Source organism: Pipra filicauda, unplaced genomic scaffold (genome assembly GCF_003945595.2).
Source record: "Pipra filicauda isolate LSUMZ 115617 unplaced genomic scaffold, ASM394559v2 scaffold105_size2325265_pilon, whole genome shotgun sequence".
NCBI lineage: Eukaryota > Metazoa > Chordata > Aves > Passeriformes > Pipridae > Pipra > Pipra filicauda.
Window position 1 is genome coordinate 755,346 of NW_024103496.1, and position 25,296 is coordinate 780,641.

General features: G+C 35.6%; 1 protein-coding gene across 2 annotated transcripts in view; it reads left to right on the forward strand.

Annotated features, from left to right (window-relative positions):
• ZNF804B (zinc finger protein 804B) overlaps positions 1–25,296 on the forward strand; it is a 231,337-nt gene that overhangs the window by 189,689 nt on the left and 16,352 nt on the right. For both annotated transcript variants that reach the window (XM_039379778.1, XM_039379780.1), the window contains exon 2: positions 7,670–7,813. In XM_039379778.1, the coding sequence (XP_039235712.1) occupies positions 7,670–7,813 (144 nt within the window). The remainder of the gene's footprint in view (positions 1–7,669; positions 7,814–25,296) is intronic.

Sequence of the window (25,296 nt, forward strand, 5' to 3'; positions counted from 1 at the left end):
AATGCTAATCCTACTACTAATATAGGACATAGATTAACAATGAAGTTCAGAGATAAAATCAGGCAGCAACACACTAATCATTACTCAGATTTTGTGTAACTGCATATTTTCCTAAATCTTCAAATCAAATTAGTTTTCTGTTATTTTAGTCAACCAAATCACATCATATATTCCCCTTCATAGACATATCATGCTCTATTTTAACATAACATACACCACTTCAATATGAAGGTTGTTCTAGAGTCTGTTTTACAGATGAAGAGAAACCTTCCAGATTCCAGACTAAAAATAGTGAAGGGTTTATATATAATTTGGTCTTTATACCTGAGAGTATTTCCCTGTCTCTTTGGAAACTGTGTATTTGCTGCATTCAAATAATACTTTTTTCTTTTTTTTTACATCTGCATCTCACTAGTTGGCTAATACAAGGGAGCAGTTCCATTATCACCTTCTGTTTCAACTGGAGGTTGCCCCAACTCAGGAGTAGGACCTTGCATTTTGCATTTTTGAACCTCATGAGGTTCACACACATCCACTTCTTGAGCTTGTCCAGTTCTCACTGAATGGCATCCCCTCCCTCAGGCATGTCAAGCACAGCACTCAGCTTGGTGTCATCTGTAAACGTGCTGAGGGTGCACTCAATCCCACTATGTCATTGATGAAGTTATTAAACAATACTGGTCCTAATATGGACCCCTGTGGACACTACGCATCACTGATCTCCATTTTATCCCTTAATTTTCTCAAATTGAGCTTTCTTTCCTATTTATGTTATTTCCATTCGATTTCTAATATCCTCTTTAAGGTTACTTATCCTAGAACTCTTATTTCTGTACTATATGTAATTCCAGGCAGTTTTACTCACTTAAATAAATTATATTTTGGTAATTACTTTGATATGGTTTAGCCCCAGTTGAAAACTAAGCTACTATGAAGAAAATCAACTCTATCCCAGACAAAACCAGCACATACTTCCTCTGAGCTCTTTAGATATATACCTTTGTAACAAAAAATGATCTGAACTTTCACATTTGATTTATTATATATTTCTTTAAAAATTAAACTGATTACATACCATTTTGTATGCAACTTTCAGTTGAATCACATTGCAGTGTTTGAAAAATGCCCTCTATGTACACAGCAAAGATTTTTAGTGGTTCCATGTTTTATTTATAATGGTGGAAAAGTGTTTAGAAAATATCAAAGTCCAAGTCCTTTATAAAGTTAACAGAAACATCGATGTGTCTTAGAATATAAAAAATTTGCTGAAGATATGAATAGATCTGCTGGTTTTCTTTGAATTCTTACGTTCTATAAAGTTTATTCCAATCAGCACTGATTATTTTAATAGTAAAGAGATTAGGAATTTGTTTATGACTCCTTAAAGTTACAGCTCTCTCATTAGTCCCAGAAGGTTTGTACTCTGAGAGAAGGCATGTAGGACCTGCTAAAAGCATTGCACTTCTCAGCATTCTGGTAACAAATGGATGTGCATATAATTGAAAATAGTGCAGTAATTGCCTGTGAAAAATATGAAGATGTAGTTATTTGCAGAAGTTAGGGGTTGCCCTCTATGAGTCATAGAGAATGACAGAATTTACTGCCTTTGAAGAAGAAAAAATCTTTTGCAATAGATTACTCTGTAATTCCTCATTGTAGATCCCATGGTGGCAGAAGCTAGAGTTTTCAAGGTGGAGAATGGCAGAACATATGTGAGATAAATGAAAATGTTCTGTGTTGTTGGCTATGGCAGCTGAACAAACTACTTGCTTTTTATTCTATCTTCACAGCTAAACTTCCCTAGCAAATTCTTTAAGTAAGAAAAAGTCTTCTCGAGGGAGGGGCCTGGAGGGGGAAAGAGAGTCTTCAGGGAAAAGTTCATTAGTTCAACCAACCTGATGTTCAGTTACATATCCTAATCCCAGGACATTTGTGTGGTACTCAAGTTTCACATGGCACATAAGTACTTTGATTACTTCCTGTGTTCTATCACCTGCCTGCTGAGTTTTAAAGATTTTTAAAAATCGATTTTGCTGTAGCTGCACACAAAAATACTTAAAGACATAAAAATTATCTGCAGTTATCCCAAAAACTGGTGAGTGAGAAAGACATGGTGAATAAGCACTGAAAATGAAGGTTTCTACAATTGCTGTTTCTACTTATTTACGCACAGGTCCCAGAGACGTTCTGTACCAGCCCGGGCAGTTCTACAGATTTCCCTCAAAAAACATTATTTACAAATGCTAATATGAATGATCCAATGAAAACATGAATTACAGATTGAGATCTGTTTTGCCTAATTTATGCATGTAACTTACTTTTAAACCTCTTATCCCTACTATTCTGCTCACGGATCTCCCAAGTACGCTTACATTTTTTTCAAACTGTCGGGACCAAAACTTCCTCAAAGGCTACATCTAAACTTTGGTCTTCCCCAACAAGCACATACATCCCAGGGTAAAGTGGTAATATCCGTACTTGGCCTAAGTCTCCTCAGTTCTGTCTGGTGCCCTTAGGTATAATTGTTATATTTGTTTTTATTTCAGTCTGTCTGAAGAAGTGTAAGGGCTACATTAAAATGCTACCTGGGTAGTTCTTTTGTGGCGTGGTGCTGCATGTGTTTTTGTGGCATGTAAGTATTGCTTTCCTTGGGAAAAGTCACTTGGGTGGTTGTAAAACTGTACAGAGCATGGAGAGACTGGTGAAGTCTCATCCTTGCAGCCTGTAGTGTGGTCCCTGAATGGTATGTTATTCTGGAACTGCACTCATTTTTATCTCAAAGGGAACTCTGAAATGAAAAAGACTGAGAATGAACTGTCACACATGGAGTGGGGATGATGAAGGGCTGGATTCTAGGAGCCAAGTTATTTGCTAGTGTAGACGTACCAAATAGTATTTTACAGCTGACATTTCACCAATACTGAATCAAGTGGAATCATTACCCTCAGCATCTTACATATAACATTACTATTAGCATGTCAGGATGTGATTTGCCTTGACTTTCATTGTTGACTTTCATTTAATTTCTTTTCCACTCTAACTCCTGGACCTTTTCCCTTGCATTTGCATTTACTCAGCTATTCACAATCTGATATTGGTGAATGTGATCTCCCTCTCCAAAGTGGAGCACTTGACACACATCTTACTGAAATTTATCTTGCTGACTTAAGACTGTATCTCAAGATTATTACAGTAATTTTAAATCTTGATCCTGGTCCCTAAAGCATTTGTATACCCTGTGCTGTTAATTAGTATCATTCATATATTTCCTACATAATCACAGTTCATTTTGTCATCTAAATCACTAATGAAAATATGTTTAAAAGTCTTAGATGTAGACTATAATTCTGTAGCTAATTCATGTGCTTATATTTGTCCTATTTCTCCTTTAACCTCTAGTCTGAGAATCCCCAAAAGGCACCTGAGTAGTTGCAAGAATATTTAATACTTGGACTCATATGTAATCTGGTTCACAAAATTATATATAAGTTACCAAACTCTGATTGCTTATGTCCCTGAAGAGTGAGCGGTCTGTCACTTACTGACTCTGCATTAATGTGAGTTAGCTGTTCTGTCACTAATTTTGCATCCCAATTTAGAAATAGGTAATCAAAAGTGGGCTAATGATGTTATATTTTTCTCATGTTCTATTTGCAAGCACCATGTATTTACTCCCCTGTACTTGTAGAAATCCATGGATTTATAGAAAATTGCCTCTGAATGTTTTATTGTATCAAGTGACCTACTTTTCATCTTAGTCCTTTTGAACATAGCAGATATATTTACTATCAGTTACTGAGACAAGAACTATGGTATTGTTTTGTCTAGATCAGCATCCTTTGATGGCCATGCAGTCTATTAAATATCTATTACAGACTCTGTATTTGATAAATGATTTCTAATTGACTAGATGTCAGTGGCAACATTTGAAAAAACTCAATTACATGGGATTTTTCATTGATTTTCCCTATATTAGAAAATGAAGTGTCAGATACCATTAATTGCATTTTCACAATAAGAAGCACACTGCAAAAGTAGCTACTAAGTGAAAGCACTTCTGGCCTAACACTCAATAGAAGTATTCTTTTTAAATTAATCCAATATAAACAATTATTACGGTTATGGGCCTCTGTTGGTCAAATTGATATGAATGTAATTACAATCTATAATATGAAACCATTTTCCAGGCTTCTAGAAAAATGCGTTCAGATATATTCTGCACTTGTTTATCCTTATACACTACACTATCTGCATCCAGCAACACAGAAGTGTGTTAACCCGTGGTTTCTAGAAGTTCTCGCCTACAAGGATTGCATCATCCCTGACATCAACTTGCACTAATGTTGTCCATGGGTCAAAGACAGAACTGCTAACACATATTTTCTTAAGTATACACATATCTACCCAGGCTATATGCCACTAGTAACTAGCGTGTGATTCAAAATAAAATTTATGAGACTGTAGTACCTATATTCATTACCACTGATGGTCCACAGTTCAAAATACATTGGTACATCTTTCCTGCTTGCTTGCATTGGTATAGTCAGGCACTCATGATCACATATGTTTTCTACAGTTGTAATTCGATAGATTTTCTTTCATGTGATCTCATTTATTGTGCCAGAACTGACCATCAGTCTATATAATACTTGTGAGATTATATTAGAAGTCTGAATGTGAAAATTCATTTGACTGTGCACAATTTACTGTAGGGCTAGAAGTTCTTATGCCTTTGTAGAGAAAGAAAAATCCATGACCTTTCTAAAATATGCGATGTAGCATTCAATTTCCCTGCATCTGATCGATAAGCAAGCAGGAAATTATATCTTTTGCCATGGTAGACAAGCATAATTAAGCAATAAGGCAATGGAGGTAGTTGTGATTATCTTAGGATGCACCTGGGAGCTGCCTTGTTGCTATTTTAAAACATCTTTATGTGAAGGGAACTGTATTAATTTCTGCTGAGAAAGATAAAGTTGGCAGTTTGGAATGCTCATGAGCAGCAGTTTCAGTTGTGCTTCACAGAGAGTGAAGCACACAGAGTGTTCACCTCAAACAATTAGTCTTCTCTTTCAGCAGAAGTAAAGGTGGAGCAGGTTGTAAACATTTAATTGACAGTTGAGACCCAGGGAAAAGAACACTCCCCAGAAAGAAACAATTATTGTCTCACTGGCTTCCATTGAGTGCAAAACTTACATTTTTACCAGTTTAGAATGAAAATATGTTGCCCTGAACATTTGACTTTCAGGGAAGACATATCTGCATAATTAATACTATTGCATCCACATTCTAATTTATGCATTTTAATTATATCAAAGGCCTGGTGAATAATTAATGCTAGCAAAACAATGGGTCTGAAGCATAAGCTGAAAAGTATCACTTTTTAATAGACTTTGTAAATTTAAATAACTAATGTAAATTTAAATAACTAATGAAGGCTATTTAACTATTTGATTGCGAGAATATTTCTTCCTGATACAATCAAATATTAACTACAATAATTGAGCAGTCTCTCAAATGGAGAAATGTTAGTTCAAGCTAACATTTCACAACTGGCCAGTCTGAGTATACCACACTACACTAACCCACCTGAGCCATATGCTTCCAAGAAAGAGATTTATTTGGATATTTGTCCTGTGGGAAGGACTGGCATGTCATTGGCATCATTTATAAGATGTAAATAAAATCATTTATAAGATGTAAATAAAATAAGATCAAAATTCCAGGCACAATGTTCCTTTTTGAACTCCTGTCTTCAAGTAGCTCAGTTCATGCAAGTTTCATGGGGAGATTTAGAAATGAATATAAAGAAATAAATTTAGAATTTATTACCTCTGAGTTCAGCAACCTAAGAATTAAGGATGTAGGCCAGGTTAGTAATTCAGAGCCTTGCAGTGTTCAATGGAGAGAGATAGAACCTCTGGAGAATTTCGTCTCATCCTAAAATGGATTTTTGAAATAGATGGGATTAATAACCCTTTGGCAATGTATAGCATTTTTCTATTTCTTACAGAGGAAGCTTAGGACACTGCCTTATACCATATACCTAGCTTCTAGACAGCCTCGTTTAGATGAAGTTAATCTCACTAACGACAGCAGCCTCTAAAACTATGGTGTAGAAAGATGCAATTATACCAATGTGAGGTTGTAAAGACCAGGGCAGCAGAAGGACTCACAGTACAGAGCTATGAAATGTTTGGTGTGTCATATTGACAACCATCATCCCAGCTGTGTGGCCAAGTCTCACACTCGAAACATGTGTCACTCATTAAGAAAGTCCTTCCCCTCTGAAAGGCCCAAAATGTATATTTGTGTTGATCTGCCATGTCCAAATAGTTGCCTACACCTTGCTGTGGTCCCTGGAGCAATGCTGGGCAGTGTGATGTGCTAAGAGCAGACTGTCCCAGATGTGCAGTATGTCCTGGGTTTGGTGTACTCTGAGTTTGTCATGCAAAGGGTGGTGAAAGCAGATAGACAGCAGACAACCCTGATTGTATAGAGTGGGAAGTCTGGTAGCAGAAAGTACCAATTTCTTTGGGTGAGTAAAATGATACAGCAAATGATGAATTGCTGCAGTCCCTGGCAATATATTACATACACTCAGGTAATATCAACTTGTCAATATGAATATAAAATAAATAGCTTCTACCAAATTTTTTTTTCTCATTTTCCACATCAGGAGCTTGCTCTTTAGCTCTGGTGTAAAATGTTTAAGGAAGTGTCATAATAGTAACAATATAATGAAAGACTTGTAAAAGAAATAAGGTTGACAAAGGCTGCTGCCAATTTTGCCTATCAGGTCCTTTATTTATAAATTGCATTAGTTTGAGCTCAGTAACTTTTGGCTCCTGTGTTTTAAGTTTTTTCTTTCTGCCTATTATTATGTGTTGAAATGAAAGTATTTGACTCACTTGAGCACTCACTTGAGTCACTGGGGAGATATGGAGGGGGTCTATGTAGAAACTAATTGTGTTTTCCCTGTTTTCAACTGTGTTTTCCTGAGCCTGGATGTAAGCTAGTGCTCTCGTCAGTGGTTGTGGTCTGTGTCAGACAGGTGACAGTTACTTTCATTTTGGATGGGCTGGATGGTGTGTCCCCTCATGCAGATGTTGGGAAAGGAAGGCATGTAAAAGGCTCTTGCAGAGGTGGCTCTGCTCCAGGGAAATCTCAGAGAGCCACAGCAATCTGCTGCCTGGGCTGGCTGAATATTTCATAGAGAATAGAAAGCAGAACACAAAAAAAAGTCTACCTTAGCAGACAGCTTATTTCTTCTGAGCAATAGTACCTAAGGAGCACACACATGTTCGTGCAATCTGGGACTGATGTAAAGATTAACAGACTAACCCTGGTTGTTTAATTGTTCTTGACTGCTCAGCTTTCCTGCCCAGGATCTAGGCAATATCCTGATGGTATTCCTCTGCTTCCCATTCCTCTCTACTTTTCTTACTGCAGTACCTACAGCAAGTAGTAAGAATAATTCCTCAAAAAACACAATTATTTTATTAAATTCAATTTAAGACCAAAACCTTCTAAGTGTGTACAGGATGGACCTTGGTGTTCTAGTCATCCTAGTCAATCTAGTGTTTTTAATGTAGATGATAAAAAGAGTTGCTGAAGCATGAGATCACAATCTCTAGTGAAACGTCTCCATTTGCTTCTGCCTTTGCAGGACTATGCTGAGAAGGAGAAAGCTGCAGCCAAGGCTCTGGAGGATGTGAAGGCTAACTTCTACTGTGAACTATGTGACAAGCAGTACCACAAACACCAGGAATTTGACAACCACATCAATTCTTATGACCATGCTCACAAGCAGGTAAACCTGACAAATATCTCTGCACGTTACAGCGGTCTGTCTTCCTTCCTCATTGATTATGGGGGGTTTCTAAATTCACTCAAGTAGAAGACAATTCATCATTTGATATTTTCACCTTTAACATGCTACTTTCCATTAAAATAAAATGGGAAATAGTCATTGATTTAGTCTTCACCACAATTTCTTTTAAGCCACTCTGACAGAAAGACCTCAATCCACAATTTTAAATACATGCTTAATACCACTATCCACAATTAATTTGATATATTTAAATGTGGAATTACTTATAAACCAGAGAAAGGGGGAAAGACCACTTCCTCGAATAGCCAGTTCTCTCTTTTTTATGCAGAAGGCGTATCACTATGCTGTTTCAAGCTGGTTGTGCTGTTTCAAGGGCAGAAAAGGGGTGGTGGTGGTTTTTGTTAGTTAGTTTGTTTATTTGTTTAAAAAAAGCCTATATTTCTGAAGTTAAAATCTACATCTCATAATGTTTCACAGGGTGAAATACATTTTGCCTTGCATGCAGAACATGATATAAAATAATCCCTACTCTTGGACAAGATGTTGGATTCTTGGGAAAAGATAATAGATACTAACTTTTTGTCATTGATTTTGTGTAATTTTGTCAGGCCTTTATGTGGTAGGTATATATTATTCATATGTGCTTATTATCCTTCTTTCTTGTATCCTAGTTTTCCTCCATTTTTAGCAAAATCCATATTTCAGTTGATAATATGTAAGGAAAATGCAATTAATTCATATAAGGACTTCAGAATTTGAAGAAAATGGTTTGCAAAGCTCAGGAATGAACATTTCTGAACCTCTGATGTGGCAGACCCTATCTGCTAACCTAACATGTTAATAGCATGTAACTGAATTCCATAGTGTATCTTTCTCTTCTATATTTCTTCTAGTGTTTTCATTACACAGTTCAAGTGCTCAGGTATTGTGCACATTCAAACTAGTGTCTTCTGTTGATCACACTTTTGGTTGCACAGGGGGCAGGAAGTACCTTACAAATATGTGAAGCAGCTAGAAGTTGCAGGTGTTTCTGACAGAGGATTAGAAATAATAATGTTGAGTAAAATAAGCAGTGCTAAAGAAAAAACTCTTCACTCTGTCTGTAAGCAGTCTTATCATCTTCTGCTGTATCACAGAGGATGTAAATCACCCTGGAATTTTCCGTATGCATCTATCACAACACTTCATTAACAAACTGCCTAAACTCTGCCCATCCATCCTGCTGAACCATCCTGCTGAATTCGAGCAGCCCAGAATCAGCTGCCCAGGGGTAATATTGGGACATTTCTGTTCCATCACTCCCAAACTGGAGTTATGCATTTATGTGTTAAATCAAAAGCAATTCCTCACATCACCATTCCATTAATTAATCCGTAAAAATGTCTATAATAATACAAAACAAATGCTTTTCCAGATCCTAAACATGTTACTCTAATCCCTATAAATCTCCATTTGCTGCACAAATGATTTTTTCACCCTTCAGCTGTCTTTTAAGTCATTAGAAATACATCTAGACTCAAATGGAGTCACTTGTGCCCTCCCCTCTTCACACACTCCCTGTGCAAAGAGCAGTTTATGCTAAATCCAACAGACTGCTTTGTGCACCATCTATGATTGCCTTGTTGGGCAAGGGAGGTTTGGGCAGGTTTCTGTTATAAAAGGGAGTGTTTAAGCAATAAAACTCTTCTTAATTTTCAGATAAATTTAGTGCTTTAAAAGCTGCCAGGCATAGCACTGGAAACTAAGAGTCTGCAAGAAATGCACGACGCATAGAGAATATCAACCAGCAGTGCAAGCTCACCCCATCCTGCCCTTTCAGATGTAGTTCAGAAGCTCAGTTAGTGCAGGATTAGCTAGCTACCCTCCTGATGTGACAGGGTAATTCAGTCTCTTCTCCCTTCTCACTTCTTGACTGCTCATCCAAGTCTGGAAACAGCATTAGTTTGCCTCTAGGAATAGTGTGGGTGTGCCCTTTTATAGTCAGTCACAGAAAAGCCTTTATTCTTCATACTTTCATCAGAGTAATCTTCAAAGAAAACAATTTAATTTATGGTTTCCTGTGGTTTTAGCTAGCTTGGTTTCAAAATGTTTGTTCTGGGAGGTACAGTAGCCACTGGAAGATCTTTCTCTGAAGGTATGTCTCTGGGTATATATTACCCAGCAGTAATGAGGGTAGCTTTAGTAGTCTGCACGCATATGTTCTAAATATCATTCTTCTAATAGAGAGTAAATTAAAATGAGGGACTCTTTACATCTCAGTAACAATACGATGTAGTCCCCTCATGTGATTTTTCCACTTAAATGCTTCGACTTCAAAACAATGTTTAAAGAAGATAGAAAGGTAGAAAAAAAGATATTACACTGAGTACTTAAGACATAAGTCTTTTGTTTGTCTTCCAGAGAAAACAGATTTTATTAAAGGATTATGGCTTTAATCTCCAAATATGGTTTTATAAAATTATATTTATGGTCCATTTTCTTATCAATTATTTCATCCAGTTGCTTCAGTAGGAAGTCCTGAGTTCTGGACCAAGCAGTTGGCATACCAGCCACTGCCTTCCCCGTCCTCAGAGGCTGCAAAATGTTATGATGACAATATGGCCTTGTTTGCATAAGTGGTTTTTCTGCTATTTTTCTGTGTTAGATATTATTTTAAAGCAGTACACTCAGACTGACTTTACCTCTCTCTCTTCATGCTACATAGCCTCGTACTTATGGTTATAAAAATACAATGTATGTATGTGTACATATACACATATACGTGCATAAAATTTTGACAGATCATCAAAAATCAATACCTACATCCTCATTATCTTCTGTAACACTGTAATGACCCTGGACAATTCTAATACTATTTATATATTTTTGAGTAAAAGTGTCTGAGTATTAAGCAATTCTTATTTCTTTTGGTTGTCTTGTCAGCGTTAGTCTTAATTAATGTTGCCAACGTCTTTCTTGACACACTAGTCTATAAGAATTTTTCATTGGTGTTACCTGCTGTTGGAAATTCATTTCTTTCAGTGTAGGACTGGATAAAATGAACTCAGAAAATCTCTCTGAGTGAAAGGCTGTACTCCCATCCATCTTTACCTGAGCTCTCTGTTAAGCCTGATACTTAACAAGGCTGGGGCAAGAGTATGGGAGTCCTGGGACACCCTACTGCCCTGTGCATACATGTCTCATTGGCCCAGCACATACAAACTAACCCACTTGAAATCACAGCTTTTTGTCTCTGTGATTTTTTCTTATGACTTTATAAAGCCCTGTGCAGCAGTCAAAGGGAGTAACACTGAAAAATCTGTGGTATCTCTCATCAAGCATCAAGGTGAACAATGCTTTCTATCACTTGCTCACCGTATTCTCTGCAACAAAAGTTAACTGCATCAGAACTGAGTACCTTGGTGCTGTCAAAGCTATCTCAACACTGAAAAGGATGAGGGTCCTGGTGCAAATTAATTCAAAAGTGATTAAGATATAGATAACCAAGATAGGCTGCTGCCTGAAAATGTAATGTATGTGGAAGTATGCTGCATGCTAGGCTGACAATAATGTGTAAGTATAGTTTTTTTAACAGGGTTTTTAAGTCATACACATCTTTAAAAGGGAGCCTAACTTGAGCAGAGGTGTCTATTTGGTTGACATTATTAAATGGAATCTTTTAATAACTCCAGGTCATGCATTACATTCATCCATTCAGTTGACATCAAAGTAGTTCGAGCTTTCAATTTTTTGTATAAATAATCCATAGCAATCAGCAAGGCTTTTAGATGTCAGCAAATGAGAAAATCACAAATCTGTACTGCAATACAATAATCGTGATGATAATAATAATAAAAATAATAGAAATAAGCAGCAAAGAAAAACAAGACTGTATTGCCATCTTGGGGTTTCTGACAACAAAACAAGTCTTAGTTTTGTTGTCAAAATACATCACATTATCTCATGTGATAAAAAACAAAACAAAACAAAACAAAACAACAACTAAAAAACCCCAAACCAAACAAATGAAAACGAAAAACAAACAAACAAACAAACCCACAAAAAACCTCCCCACAACATAAATTTTAGTGTTCTTGATGCAGGCAGCACTGTGTAAGTAGGTGAACAGAACTTTCAGCCTACTCTATTTTGCATGCACATACCTGTATTTTAGTATTTATATCCATGCATACTAGCATTTGGATATATTTCTGGAATGAGAGTCTGATTTAGTGTGTACAGCTGTGGGCACTTACTGTTAAGCCTTTATGGTGCTTGTGGATTTAAACTCTAATTCAGGCAGAGATTTAGCTCCTGTTAAACATCAAAGCTAGCAAATATACTTGCATTTTAGCTAACGTTGCTGCTACCAGAAAATGTGCTGATAAGTTAACATAGAGAAAGCTTCAGGAATGAGTGTAATGCTGAGATCTTGTTTGTTCATCTTGAGGGTGGTTTTTATCCAGCAACTCCATGTTTATTGGATGAAAATGAAGTCATGTCTTTTGGCTGTAAGGTAAACCTCTATTGCCCAAACAATTTTCATATGGAGGAAAGGAAATTGGTCTGGCAATATCTGAGGGATTTCACCTTAGGATCTGGGAAATTAGGCAAACACACCAAGAAACCTTCTTCTGGATGAAGTAACATAAGAATCAAACAGAAAGTGCTATACCAGCTTGAAGGTTCCTCACTGTGTGTGGTTGTGTGATCTCTGCTTTTTTCCATAAATACATAAGTGGACCCACTGTCCCTCTTGTACTACCACGTGGACAAGGCTGAGGTCCTTCCCTGTAGGCCCTGCTTCTGCACTTTTGCATCAAGACACTGGCCTTTAAAAAGGGTCTGCTTTTTTAAGGCCCAGTTTTGCACGTGGGGTCTGTACTCTCTACGGCTTTCTCAGAAAATAATCCAAGTGGCCAAAGACCTCAGAATTTGTTGCTCTCAGTTAGTAAGAGGTGCGGTCTTCAGTCATCAGCATTCTACTCCTGTAACTCACAAAAATCACCTTAGCTTAATGCTTGTTAAGAAATACATGTATACTTGTAACAAAACTTTCACATTCCTCACACTCTTAGGAAGATTAAAAGCAAAAGAAAAGGAATCAAACAGCAGAAACAGTAATATGATGTTAGATTCCCTCAAACGACTGGTTTATAAGAGGACTTCAACTGATACAGGAATTTTGTATGTGTGGTAGTTATTTTTTAGATACCAATGGATTGCTATGCTCAAAAGCAACTATCATATCCACAGATTGTTATCTGGGTGCAATTTGGAGGGTGTAAAATTAGGCCCAGTCCTGAGAACAGTGGTGACCTTTCTAAGAGGTATGCCTATAAGCAGTCCCACAAAAATAAATAAAATTATTCAAATGCATAAAATGAAGGATGCTCATATGTTTTACAAGAGAAGGGGCTTAGAGATGAAAGTTATTATTATTTATTTTTCCCATTTTCAGAACATTTACCATACGTATTTTTAACCAGATTAAACGCACCTGACACATACATCAAAATATTCCCATTATGATTTGATACAGTCAACAATTTCTCAGATTTTTTCCACAAATTATTCTTTAATTTCAGTGAACTGCTTGTTTATTTTTTACTTTAGGCAAATTTATTACCAGTTTATATTTTAACTATACCCATTAGACAATTATTTAGAATGATCATCTGTGCCAGTATACCATTTGTCAGACACTTCTGCTTCATCACAATATTTATTTTCTCTTGAATTTGGGGAGTTTTGATGCTGAGGAGTTCTTAACTGTTATTTTATTCATTATTCTACCATATACATATCAATTCAATTTTCTCTTCTCTTTCCTTTTAAGCACATCTTTCTCTTCCCTTGGAAATAGTATACTCTTTACATTTCTGGCATAAGTCTTGGGGGTTTTTTTAAGGTGAAGACCAAAGCTGAAAGCAAAGAATTCATTTCTATAGTCTATCCTATTGTTTCAGTGTCTTTTTGCTTTAAAGACACACTGTTCTCTTGCTCACTGTGAAACCAATGATTTTCTTATTGTTGCTTATGCCTATGACATTTATTACATTCTCTAATATCTGTAATAGTTTCACACTTTCTTAGCTTTTTATTATACATTGATTTTTCAGTGTGTGTTCTTGTTCATATTCCCAAAAATTACTTCCACGCTGACTGTTACTGTTCCCAAAGAGCAGGTTTTTGATAATTTCTTGCTGAATAGTTACCCTTTTCTCACACTGCCTATTCCATAATTAACTTAAAAGTTTTTCTCACTCTTTCAAAGTTTGTTCATGTGAATTGACTCCTTTTATTTATCCTTTTTGTTTCTAAATTAGTTTTGATTACAAACTAATTTACCCCATGATTTCTACTGGATTGTTAGATACAGAACTAACTGTGACGCATATAATTAAGGTTTCCAAACACTTTGTATTTTAAGAACAAGTTTTCTGTGGCTTTCAGCAATTGGGCTGAAATTTTCTTTATGGATCACCAGCTTTAATGACAGTAAAAATACATAGTATTTACAAAGTAAAGAATAAAGAAGTGATAAGGCATTGGAATCAATACTGTTCAGGCAGCCTACTCTGATACTTTCATACATCTGCCCTTTAATAAAATCATTAATCTCAGGTTTCATGTTGTTTCACTGAGGAAAACTCCCTGGCTCAGTATTGAAGATGGACTGTAGTTCAGAAATTAACCCATTTTGTGTAGGGGAGGAAGCTGTTGATGTGAAATGAGGGATAAACAGAAGGAGAAGAGGTGGGTTTAGGAAGCACTTATGGGAATAGGTGTAATGGACAGAAACAGCGAGAACTGAAAGGCATGGAAGTATCACTCAGAAATAAGAAGACAAGAAAGGGAGAAAAAGGGGTTATAAGAGGAAGGACCTGGAGAAATAAGGGGGACACAGTAGGAAATTCTCAATGTCAGCCATTTATAGCCACCAGTGTCTGTCATTGCATTTAGAGCCAAGAATCTGAGTGAATAGACCACAAGTTTAATTCTGTTAACAAGAATACCACAAATATTATATTGGCACACAATGTTGTATTGAAAATAATACAAAGGACTTGCACAACATACAAATGACTGAGGTCTGAAAAAAAACCCAAAGAATGGAATATGTTATGCTGTTGTTCATCTTTTACCACTTCTAGATAATATAAGACCAAAATTTTCTTGTCCTGAATGCTTCTTTCTGTTATTTAGGCAGAGAGAAACCCCGCTTTTCTTAAAACATATTTACATCACAGCTGCTGTGCTTCAGGGCACCTGCAATCCAGCATTTTTGAAACGCTGAAGTAGCAGTTCAGGGAAACAATCAGATTGTGTCACATCACAGAAATTAATGTAAATAGAGGTAAACGTAAAGCAACACAAGATGACATCAGCATTTAAGCAAAGCAATGGTGCACAACATACTCACAAAAGCAGGATATAAGCAACAGGATAATTCTGTGGCTTGCTTTCTAATATTATGCAATATTTTCTTAAATTTTATGAGGGAAGGCTTGTATTTATAGGTCTGCTGCACAGAGATGCTTCAATTGCACACTAGAGCAAGTGCATGTACTAGAGTAGCTCTAGTACAACAGAAGCAGTATTATCAAATACCACTGAGCACACTACAGTGATTAGGAGTGACTCAAGGTAATATATCCCAAAGAAATGTCACCAGAAACAATTCTTTATTTTAAACTTACCAATCTGTGCAGATCAGTGTGCTTCATAAGCACCTGCTAAACCTGCTGCCCTGCCAATGGTTTGCTGCTTTCTTATTACTCAAGGATAGAGTAAATAAATTGGCAATATTCATCCTTTTTAAATTACACATTACTTAGAATAATGAGATTCATCATTAGCTGTCAAAAAAAAAAAAAATCTTGCAAATAATACAGAGCTTCTTTTAAATTTCTTGTCTTGATAAGCTAAATTTTTAAATGCTAGATGCTATGAAATTACATTTGGTGTTCTTTAGAATGAATGCTAATCAACATGTAAATTAGCTATTTAACCCTCTTTAATTTGGAAAGAGCCCATGGGACACCTAATTCATAGTTGTTAATGATGGTCCAATGACTGCAGAATATTTCTTAAGCATTTAATTACATAAGGAATTACAGAAGTGTATCAGATTTTGGCATTTATGACATATAATGTCAGTTAGAGGGAGTGCTTTTCATTAATGCTTGTGTTATTGTTCTTTCCATTCTTCTCAGAGGTTACACTTTTTAATTACTAAAGTTTTAACAGTAATTTTTCAAGCAGGAGGAATGGTTGATGCAGTGCAATGGATGTCTTATTCAAATAGGCAAGGAATCAGAAGGATTAGATTTGTAACAAAAAAAAAAAAGATGATGCCAAACCACAGGCAAATATGAAATTCTGCCTTAAAATTCCTCACCCAGATCATGAAGAAACATATTCTTCTTTAATTATATTTAGACAAAAGATGCAGTTAATCTGGTAGAAACTCAGCATCTCTGGTTTTCCATTGTTTCAAACTTTGCTTCAGTTTCAAATATGGACAAGGAAGAAAAAATCCCAAACCCAAATTAATTGAAACATTTTCTTATGACTGATTTAACATGGCAATGATAATTGAAATCCCAAAAAAAATTTTGAAACAAAAGACTTTCTGAGACATTCCATTCAAATAAAAAAATGGTTTTGAGCCAGTCATAATTCTATTTGCTACTGCGCAAAAAGTTATTAAAACCAACATATTCCTCTTTGGTTCTGAAATGTTAATACATGCAGTACATGAGATATTACCTAAATAAATGAGATAGGTACATAGAACCTAAATATTTACATTCAGATTATTATTATTCCCTATTAACCTTTAGGGCAGTCAGGCTGGAGTTGTGCCTGCATTGTTTAATGAACAAGATAAATTATATTGGACATTGTTGTCCTTTTTAAAATCTCTGTATTCAGGTGCCTTTTCCACTTTTTAAATGCCAGTTATAAGAACAGAAGAAGCAGAATAAACAGTACGTTTTAGACCTACTTCTGTGCAAAATGTTACCATTCATGCAAAACCATCCATTTACTATGAACTAGTAAGAACTGGGCAAGACTGAACACAGATGTACATTATATTTCATGTGCCAGCTTCACACGACTGGCAAATATTATGTAATGTTGTTTATAGACCACATTTGGTTGGGATCTTTTTGTTAAATCTGTAGATCTGGAATACCTGGTGTCATTTTAAGGTCAGGCTCTACAAATTTTACCTCACATAGTGAGGTGATAGGGACAAAGCAATGCTAGATGCTATGATTGCTTTTATGTCTGTTCACAAGTACTTTAATTCATATTTCTGGAATTACTTTTACAATAAGCTATTATTAAGACAGACTAAGGAACCCATTCTGCAGGTTATGAAACATCTGTACATATCTTACCTTGGGCAACTCTGTGACATAATCAGCTTTTTGGAAATACAGCAATTAGCTGTGTTAGCAAAACGTTGTCCCCTGAAATATTCAGAGAAAAATTACATTTCACTTGGCTTCTGCATAACTTTTGCTTATATCTTTCCCTCGTCTGGAAAAATCATAATTCTTCTGATACCACTGACATCCACAAAGTGTATCTGGCACAACAGGCATCTGTCCAGAATCTGCATCTATTATGGTTCTGTTCATTTTTGACTGTCTGCACCTTCAAAACAGTAATTAATATGCAAGAATGTAGCTGAGCAATTGATTCCTGTGGAGCTTTAAGTCAAAGCTAATCAGCTATGTTGTGTTGAAGGGAGCATACAATGTGCCTTGTATGTCTTTAAGGGGCATTCATAGCACAAACAAATATTTAAAAGCAAAACAAAAACATATCTGTGCCTCACCAGGACAGCAATAAAAATGGTGAGATTAGTCATTTATTACCCTTACTTATTTAAATGCATTAATTAGCATCTCTTAACATATCTCTAAGGGAAAACTAAAGGAGGTAAGCCAGATCAATTATCATTTCACAGTTCTTACAATTTTATAATAATTAGGTTCCACCAGAAGCCATTAAAAAGATGAGGTCACTTTATCTTCTCAAATTAAATTGCAAGGGAATATCTAGAGAAATGTAGAGGACATGCATGTGAATACCAAACAAACATACTAAGACAAGTGATGGGACAGTAAAAAAAAATGTTTCTTGAAAAAAACAGAAACAAAAACCCCCCAAACCAACAAAAAACCAAAGACAAACCTCCCAAAAAAACTAAATACTCATTCACTCATTTATCAGGAAATGTTGCTTTTAGAGCAGAATGGTTCCTCAGAAATGTAAGAAGATCAAAACTGTTTTTATTCAGAAGTTTTACTCATTTAGTTTCAATCCAGTTGAAATGGTTCATAAAGATTGAAATACTTCCCTTCAACAGTGTTACAAAAAGAGCTTTTCAAAATTTCTTGCAAATTATTTAAAAATATCTTTATAATATTAATTGTAATGTAAGCATACATTATGTTTACTATTCTTGAGATACAGAAATTATAAAAATATTAACTTTAAGGCATTAGGTTGTGTTCCTATTTAGATGCATTGACATCAAGCCACTTGAAATTTTCATTTCTTAAAGAAGTTTTCAGAATTTTACTCCTCCCACTAAGACTGAAAAAATCAAGAAACTCCAATTGTCAAAGTTAATTGCAGAGCAGAAATTCTAGACTTTTAAGTGTGTAAGTATAGGGGAATTGATAGAAAGCCACTGCAACCCTGTAGCATACCTTATGCTTGTAGTTAGGATTTCTCAGCTTGTTTTCAGCTCTTAGCATGTTGATGGATTTTGAGCACTGCTTCCTTCAAAACAGGCACCTAAATACTTACATTTAAAAGTCACATTCCACTGCTGTGTATTTACACTTCCCATTTAGGATCTGTGGTATTCAGCAAGGCACTAAACCATACCTAGCTGAAGCAAAAAAACCTATGGCTTTTATTCTGAACCTGCCTTGGATCTCTAGTCTTAGATTGGATTGTGTGAATAACAAATCATAATTAATTGAGAAATTATAGGATAAAGTAATATCATGTTTAGGAGCAAAACAATGCAATTTATTAAATCACATAAGTTCCCCAGGGAAGGGCTTACGGCACCAAACCTGACAAAGTTCAAGAAGTGTTTGGACAATGCTCTTGGGTACATGGCTTGACTCTTGGGGATGGTCCTGTGCAGGGCCAGGAGCTGGACTTGATGATCCTTGCGGGTCCCTTCTGACTCAGAATATTCTGTGATTCTTTGATTGTTACCAATATTTGCATACAAGATTATTGCCTGAAAGGTAAAATGTAATTTTCACCTTTCAAAAGGAATCCAGAATATTCAGATTAATCTCGTCTTCAGAGCAAAATTCATTCTTCTCATCAACTTGTAATGACCATCCTTTCTGTGTTCTGCATTACTTTTATATCATTTGAGCCTGAGTTACATGCAACATTCAACTCATTGACATAATCTTGGCTCTCAGTAGCCTGTGTCAGATTATGATTTCCTTCCCATTTTGAAATTTAGCACAGGATAATGTCCCTTTGCTTGGTTAAAAAAAAAAAAAGTTAAAATTCTGGCCTTCAATTTGAAAATAATGATAAATTGGAATAGTACACATATAAAACAGCTAGTCATAGCCTAAAAAATCTGAACATAGAACGTGTGAGAAATGTACAGTAATTGCTATAGCAATTTTCTGTTATTTCTAGGAAATGAACAGAATTTTCTCTTATGTAATTCCTTTTTTATTTTTGCACAAGGTACCCTTAAAAGCTAAACTAATAGTACATTGAAAAACAATGGATTTTTTTTCAGAAATTAAAATTATAACATATGATCCAATTGTCCTATTTTTCCTTGTCTCCAGAACAATTTCCAGTATTGGTTTAACTCACCTAGTCCAAAGAATATGAAGCCACTATGAGCATATTGTATGTGTGTTGGTGCATATTTTAAGAGGCTTGTTTTTCCACTCGATACATTTCAGTTGCAATTCCACAATTTAAAAGTTTTAATAGTTTTCTAGAAACTGCTCCCTGAAAAGGGAGAAATGAACATGATGTAATTTCATAATGCTGTAAACAGACTTCTAATTTTTCATGTGGACATGGGCATGTTTAATATTCTAAATCTGATCTATCACTCACTGTTTCTGAAATACTTTATGGCACTTCTCAAATTCTTTCCTGTCACTTGACACAAAGAACCTTTTAAACAAGCTTTACTCTACTACTACTCCCAGGAAATTAAAGATCAACTTCAAATTTTCAAATGCGTGTTCATAGCAACACTTGATACAAGAACGAATACAAACTGACATGATCTGGAACATGGCTAAGAGGGTAACATTAAATGTTGCCTCCCACAACTCCAAAACATATGAGTGGAAAAGAGAAGTAGTAAGAGATTGCTCTTATAAAATTGCATCATGTTCATTTCTCCCTTTTCAAGGAGCAGTTTCTAGAAAACTATTAAAACTTTTAAATTGTGGAATCGCAACTGAAGTGTGTCAAGTTGCAGCTCGGTGATATGTTACACACCAGTGGGCTGAACTGCAAATCTTGACCTTGTGCTTGCTTTTAGCTCCCTCTCTTAGTAAAAGCCTCAAGCACTGCAGGTTGCAACAGCAGTAAGTTCAAGGGGACAAAATACAAATTACCAGTGGCAAATAAATAATATTTTAAGCATGTGGCAATAAAAAGTGAGCTAGATAGGACTAAAATACCTTTGTCTTTATAAATTGGAAAATTAGATCATATTTCACTCTTCACAGTTTTGTCATATTTTTTCCATGACACAATGAATTTGCTTAGGAAGCACGTTATTGCTTTTGTTATTTCAGAAGGAAATGCTGCCTAACTGAGAAGAGAGATGAATAAACCAAGTAGAGGGAAGAAAGGACACTAACATCAAAGGAGACAACACATAATAATAATGCGAGAAAAAAACTGGAGAATAATTAAATAAAATAAAAAAAATAATGAAAATAACCTTTTTAAAAATCAGTAAAATTTGCTGAGATGTGTTCTCAGAGGATTGTCTCTGATAATCAAAGGCTAAACCAGGTTATTGCAGGAGTGAATTATTCTGGAAAAAAAAGTGACATCTGGTCATCTTTTCCTGTAAATAAACCAAAGACTGGAACATAAACTGCTACTCCAATCCCATGCATGCAGAAATTAAAATTAACAGATCATCCATCCAAATTTGCTGCTTCTATGGGCCTCCTTTATGACAAGAATAGCACAAAAATACTTCGTCCACATATGGATCTCTAAAAAGCTGATCTTTAACCTATATTTATTATTATAATGATGATCAACGCATGGACATATGGAAAAGAAAAAAAGTCAAGTAACTGTATTTAGTAAATGCAAATAAAATATTTGTATATATTTGTATAAATAACGAACTGTAACATACACTTCTTTTAGGAATCTAGTTTCATAAAGGTCAATGAGCTTGTCAAACAGGCTATGAGGAGGAAATGAAATGGAAAGATGTGAGAAAGACCTAAGAAATTTTAAAGAGCACTTAGCTGATCGTTTAAGAACCCAAATCCCAGAACTGAAAAAGACCAAATAGGTTATAAACACTAATCTTGTTTAGAAGGAAAGTCAATTCTCTCTGGCTTAAATTCATAATAAAGGAGAAAAAGGAAAAATGAATGGTAAATACTATAAATCACAAGTGAAGAAATTGGAAAAGAAGTGATGAAGGAAGTAAAAAGGGCAAGGTGAGGGCAAGAAAGTTTCTGAAAGTATATTGAGGACATAAAGTATCTTCTGCTCCAAATTGAAATTATTTACTTGTTAGCAGTGATATAAAAAATACTATTCAACACAGATTTCTGTTCTATACTTAGGACAAAGCCAGATGACTTAGTCACATCTATAATGGTTATGATAATTGTAAAGTACCACTCTACCAATACTTTAGAAGGATCTTTAGCAACATAATCTAGAGCTAAAGATTTTTGTCTCAGCTGGTTCAGGTGACCGGCGTTTAAGTATTAGGAAAGAGATGGCCATAAACTTTCCTAATAATTAATGTTGATTTTTAATGGGTCTCAGAGCACTAGATGAAGAAGCATCAAGCTAGACGATGCCATGATAGGATTTAGAAAGAATAAACGAGAAAATCTGTCATTCTGACATTAGTACCAGGGAAAATACTGGCATGACTGATACAGGACTCCATAAAATATTGAGCAATGATAATGTAATAAATTTCATTTAATGTGGATTATATAAAATAGCTCTTGTCAAAGTAACTCAATTTCATCCATTTATCTGGATGTCCTCCGTCTTGTGTTATCAAAAAGTTTTGATCAGATGATTACAAAATTCCTTTGTGGCCTTTTCTGATTGACCAAAACTGCAAGGAAATGTAATTTATTAAACCTACTTTAATTCGAGCAGGCATTTTGTTATAATATTGCTGCTAGATTCCTGGCTACCTTTAGCTGTTCTACTCCAAGAGACTTCAGTTTACTTTGAGCAAATACAAGAGAAAGAATACTTTGGTATTGAATGACTATTAAAAAAAATTAAAAAACCCACAAAATAAAAATTAAAAAACCCCAACCACTTACACATATTAAAATATTTGGGTTTTTTTAGTGATGGACTTGTTCTCTGGTATAACATTTCAAAGTCACTGTACAGTGGTCTGCTGATTTTTTGTTACTCTGAAAGGGTGCTGCCAGTATTGAAGAAAGTTTGAAGCCAGGCTTTGGACTCACCTGTAGAATTCTGGGATAGTTCAGACTTGCTGTTTTCATTAAAATGGAGGTGATTTTGTATTCTGCCTGCTACAGTTAGAAGAAATCAAAACAAAATGGTGAGATGGGCTTTAAAAATATGTGGAAAAGTCTTAAATATTTTTAAAATAAGATTACAAAAAGTACTGAAAGTTTTGAAAGGAGCTAGTCTTGCACAGGGTCTATAATACCAGTTTCTTCTCTTTTAGTGGCTTAAATAAGAAGGGAAAAAATAAAATATATGAGGTGATGTTTTTGATCTAAAGAAGAGCCCAACACCCTGACGAGTGAGGTAATATAAGAACATAAAGTGAAGATACAGTCCCTGCCCCAAGGTTTTTATCATTCAAATGTGTTGCTTTTTCTAAGTAAATTGCTCTGTGTTCCAAAGTGGCACCAAACACATCTAATCAAACGACACAGTGTGCAGCCAGCTTGTTGGAACATAGGACAATAAGTTTGCCAAAACTGATAGAAACATAGGTGGTCAAATGAGGCATATGTTGCGATAGCTCAGGCCTTCAGAGGAGTTTCTGTCACAAAGTGCACATTCTGTCCTCTCCACTATGGAAATGGCCTACACAAAATACAGCTGATTGAACTTTGTTTGGAGGATTCTCATGAGCAGCGCAAATGGATCTTTCAAAATGGAAAATATCCACAAATGGATACTTTTATCCAGCAAGGATGAGATCGGTTTAATTAGGAGGAATATTTGCAGATCTGGTTGAACAGTAGGAGGTACCAACAGAAAAGACACAGATAAGCACGAGTAGGTCTTGATGCTTTTTGGCATGAAGACCCATTGCACTAGATCAGACCATCTTTCTATACAGACACAGCAGGGGTTTCTCTGAAGACATGCAAAAACAAGCCCACCAAAGAGCCACATGTAATTTATCCTTCTGGTTAGATCCACGATCAGCATCTCATTCACTTTTAGATGGATTCTGTAGTACATGTCTGAGGACTGACTTTTTCTCTCTCCTACTATCATCTCATTCCCTAATCCAATCATACCAGGATATTATCTTTCCATCTTCTCATTTACTTCCACTAACAATATTGAATCTGTTATTGCTGACTACAATATAAACTACTCTAACAAGTGATTACTAGCACACACTTCAAAGTGATCTATAGTTATTTATGGGTAAAACATATGAAAATTTATCAGCTAGTTTTTGAGCTTCATATCTCATTGTTAATTCCTGTATGTAATACCCTTTCCAAATTATTTTTAGGATTTTATTTACCCTAGTAAGAGCAAATTCCTTCATTGCTGTTTCCTAACTTTTGCTTAGCAAGCTAATACTGTAAGCTTTAGACATAAAGTTTAATTATGTTCTCTAGTGACTATCATTCTCATTTGATGGTTTGCACTGTGAAATCATTTTACCAATAATGCATTTGGTTCCAATGTTAGGGTTACAGGCAAGAGAATAATTACTGAAATTAATGTTCCTTTTTACCTCATTTAACCCTTCTATGGTGAATTTGGTTAGAACTTAATTAAGGAGCTTTTCAGCTAAGTGGAAATAAATCCTTAAAGCCAATCAGGCACTCAAACACTCACATTAGTTCAAGGACTTAGATTCAAACAAGGCTCTCTAAATACGACAGGAGACATATACCTAATGTGGTACATATATTTTTACCTGGGGCTGGAATATATTACAGAATGATGAGTATTTTGGAGGGTGCATTGTGAATTATATTCCAGGATAAAAATAGTTTAAATGTAATGAGAAAAAAAAATCATTTAATTCGTACTAACCTGATCTTTTATAACTTAATGATTAGAATTTTTTCCCAAAGATGCCTTCTATTTACATCAATGCAGTACAAGAAGAGGATTTTCTTCTCAGTGTACTTGCAATAAGAGTACTTTGTCCCAAAATCTAAAGTAGTAATACTGAGAACCCCTGTCAGATCTATATAATGGGATGAGCATAGCCCCTGGCAGAATGCTCAAAAGAAGTAGTGCTGTGTTCCTAAGGTCCTCAAATTGAGAGACAGTGAATGAGAGAGCAATATAGATAAAATGGTCCAGAGACCCCCTGAAGATTGAAGGGTGGTAAATCTGGCAGAGAAATTCAGATTAGGAAAACTTTCTCTGTATTCTTGTCAATGTCTCATTAAAATATGTAGATGTCTTCCTCAAGTTTCTTTTTATTACATGTGCTGAAAGTAAACTATTTCAAACTCCTCTTTTATGCAGCCAATAGACAGGAATATTATCTGTAGGGATGAAAACGTACCAATAGCACCAACTTCCTCTGTCTATCAAAAGTGAGTGTGAGAGACAGAACCATACAATAGTTTGGCTTGGAAGGGACCTTTAAAGGCCATCTAGTTTTAACCCCCTGCAATGAGCAGGAGCATCTTCAACCAATTCATGTTGCTCAGAGCCTTATCCAACCTGACCTTAAATGTTACTGGGGATGGGGCATCCACCACTTCTCTTGGCAACCCGTTTCAGTGTTTCTTCACCCTCACCGTAAAAAATTTCTTCCTTGTATCTAGTCTAAATCTAGCTTTTTTAGTGTAAAACCATTACCCCTTATTCTATCACAACAGACCCTGATAAAAAGTTTGTCCCCATCTTTCTTATAAGCCCCTTTTAAGTACTGAAAGGCTTAATGTCTTTCAAGACCCTTCTCTTCTCCAGGTTGAACAACTTCAATTCTCTCAGCCTTTCTGCATAGAAGTGTTCATTCCTTC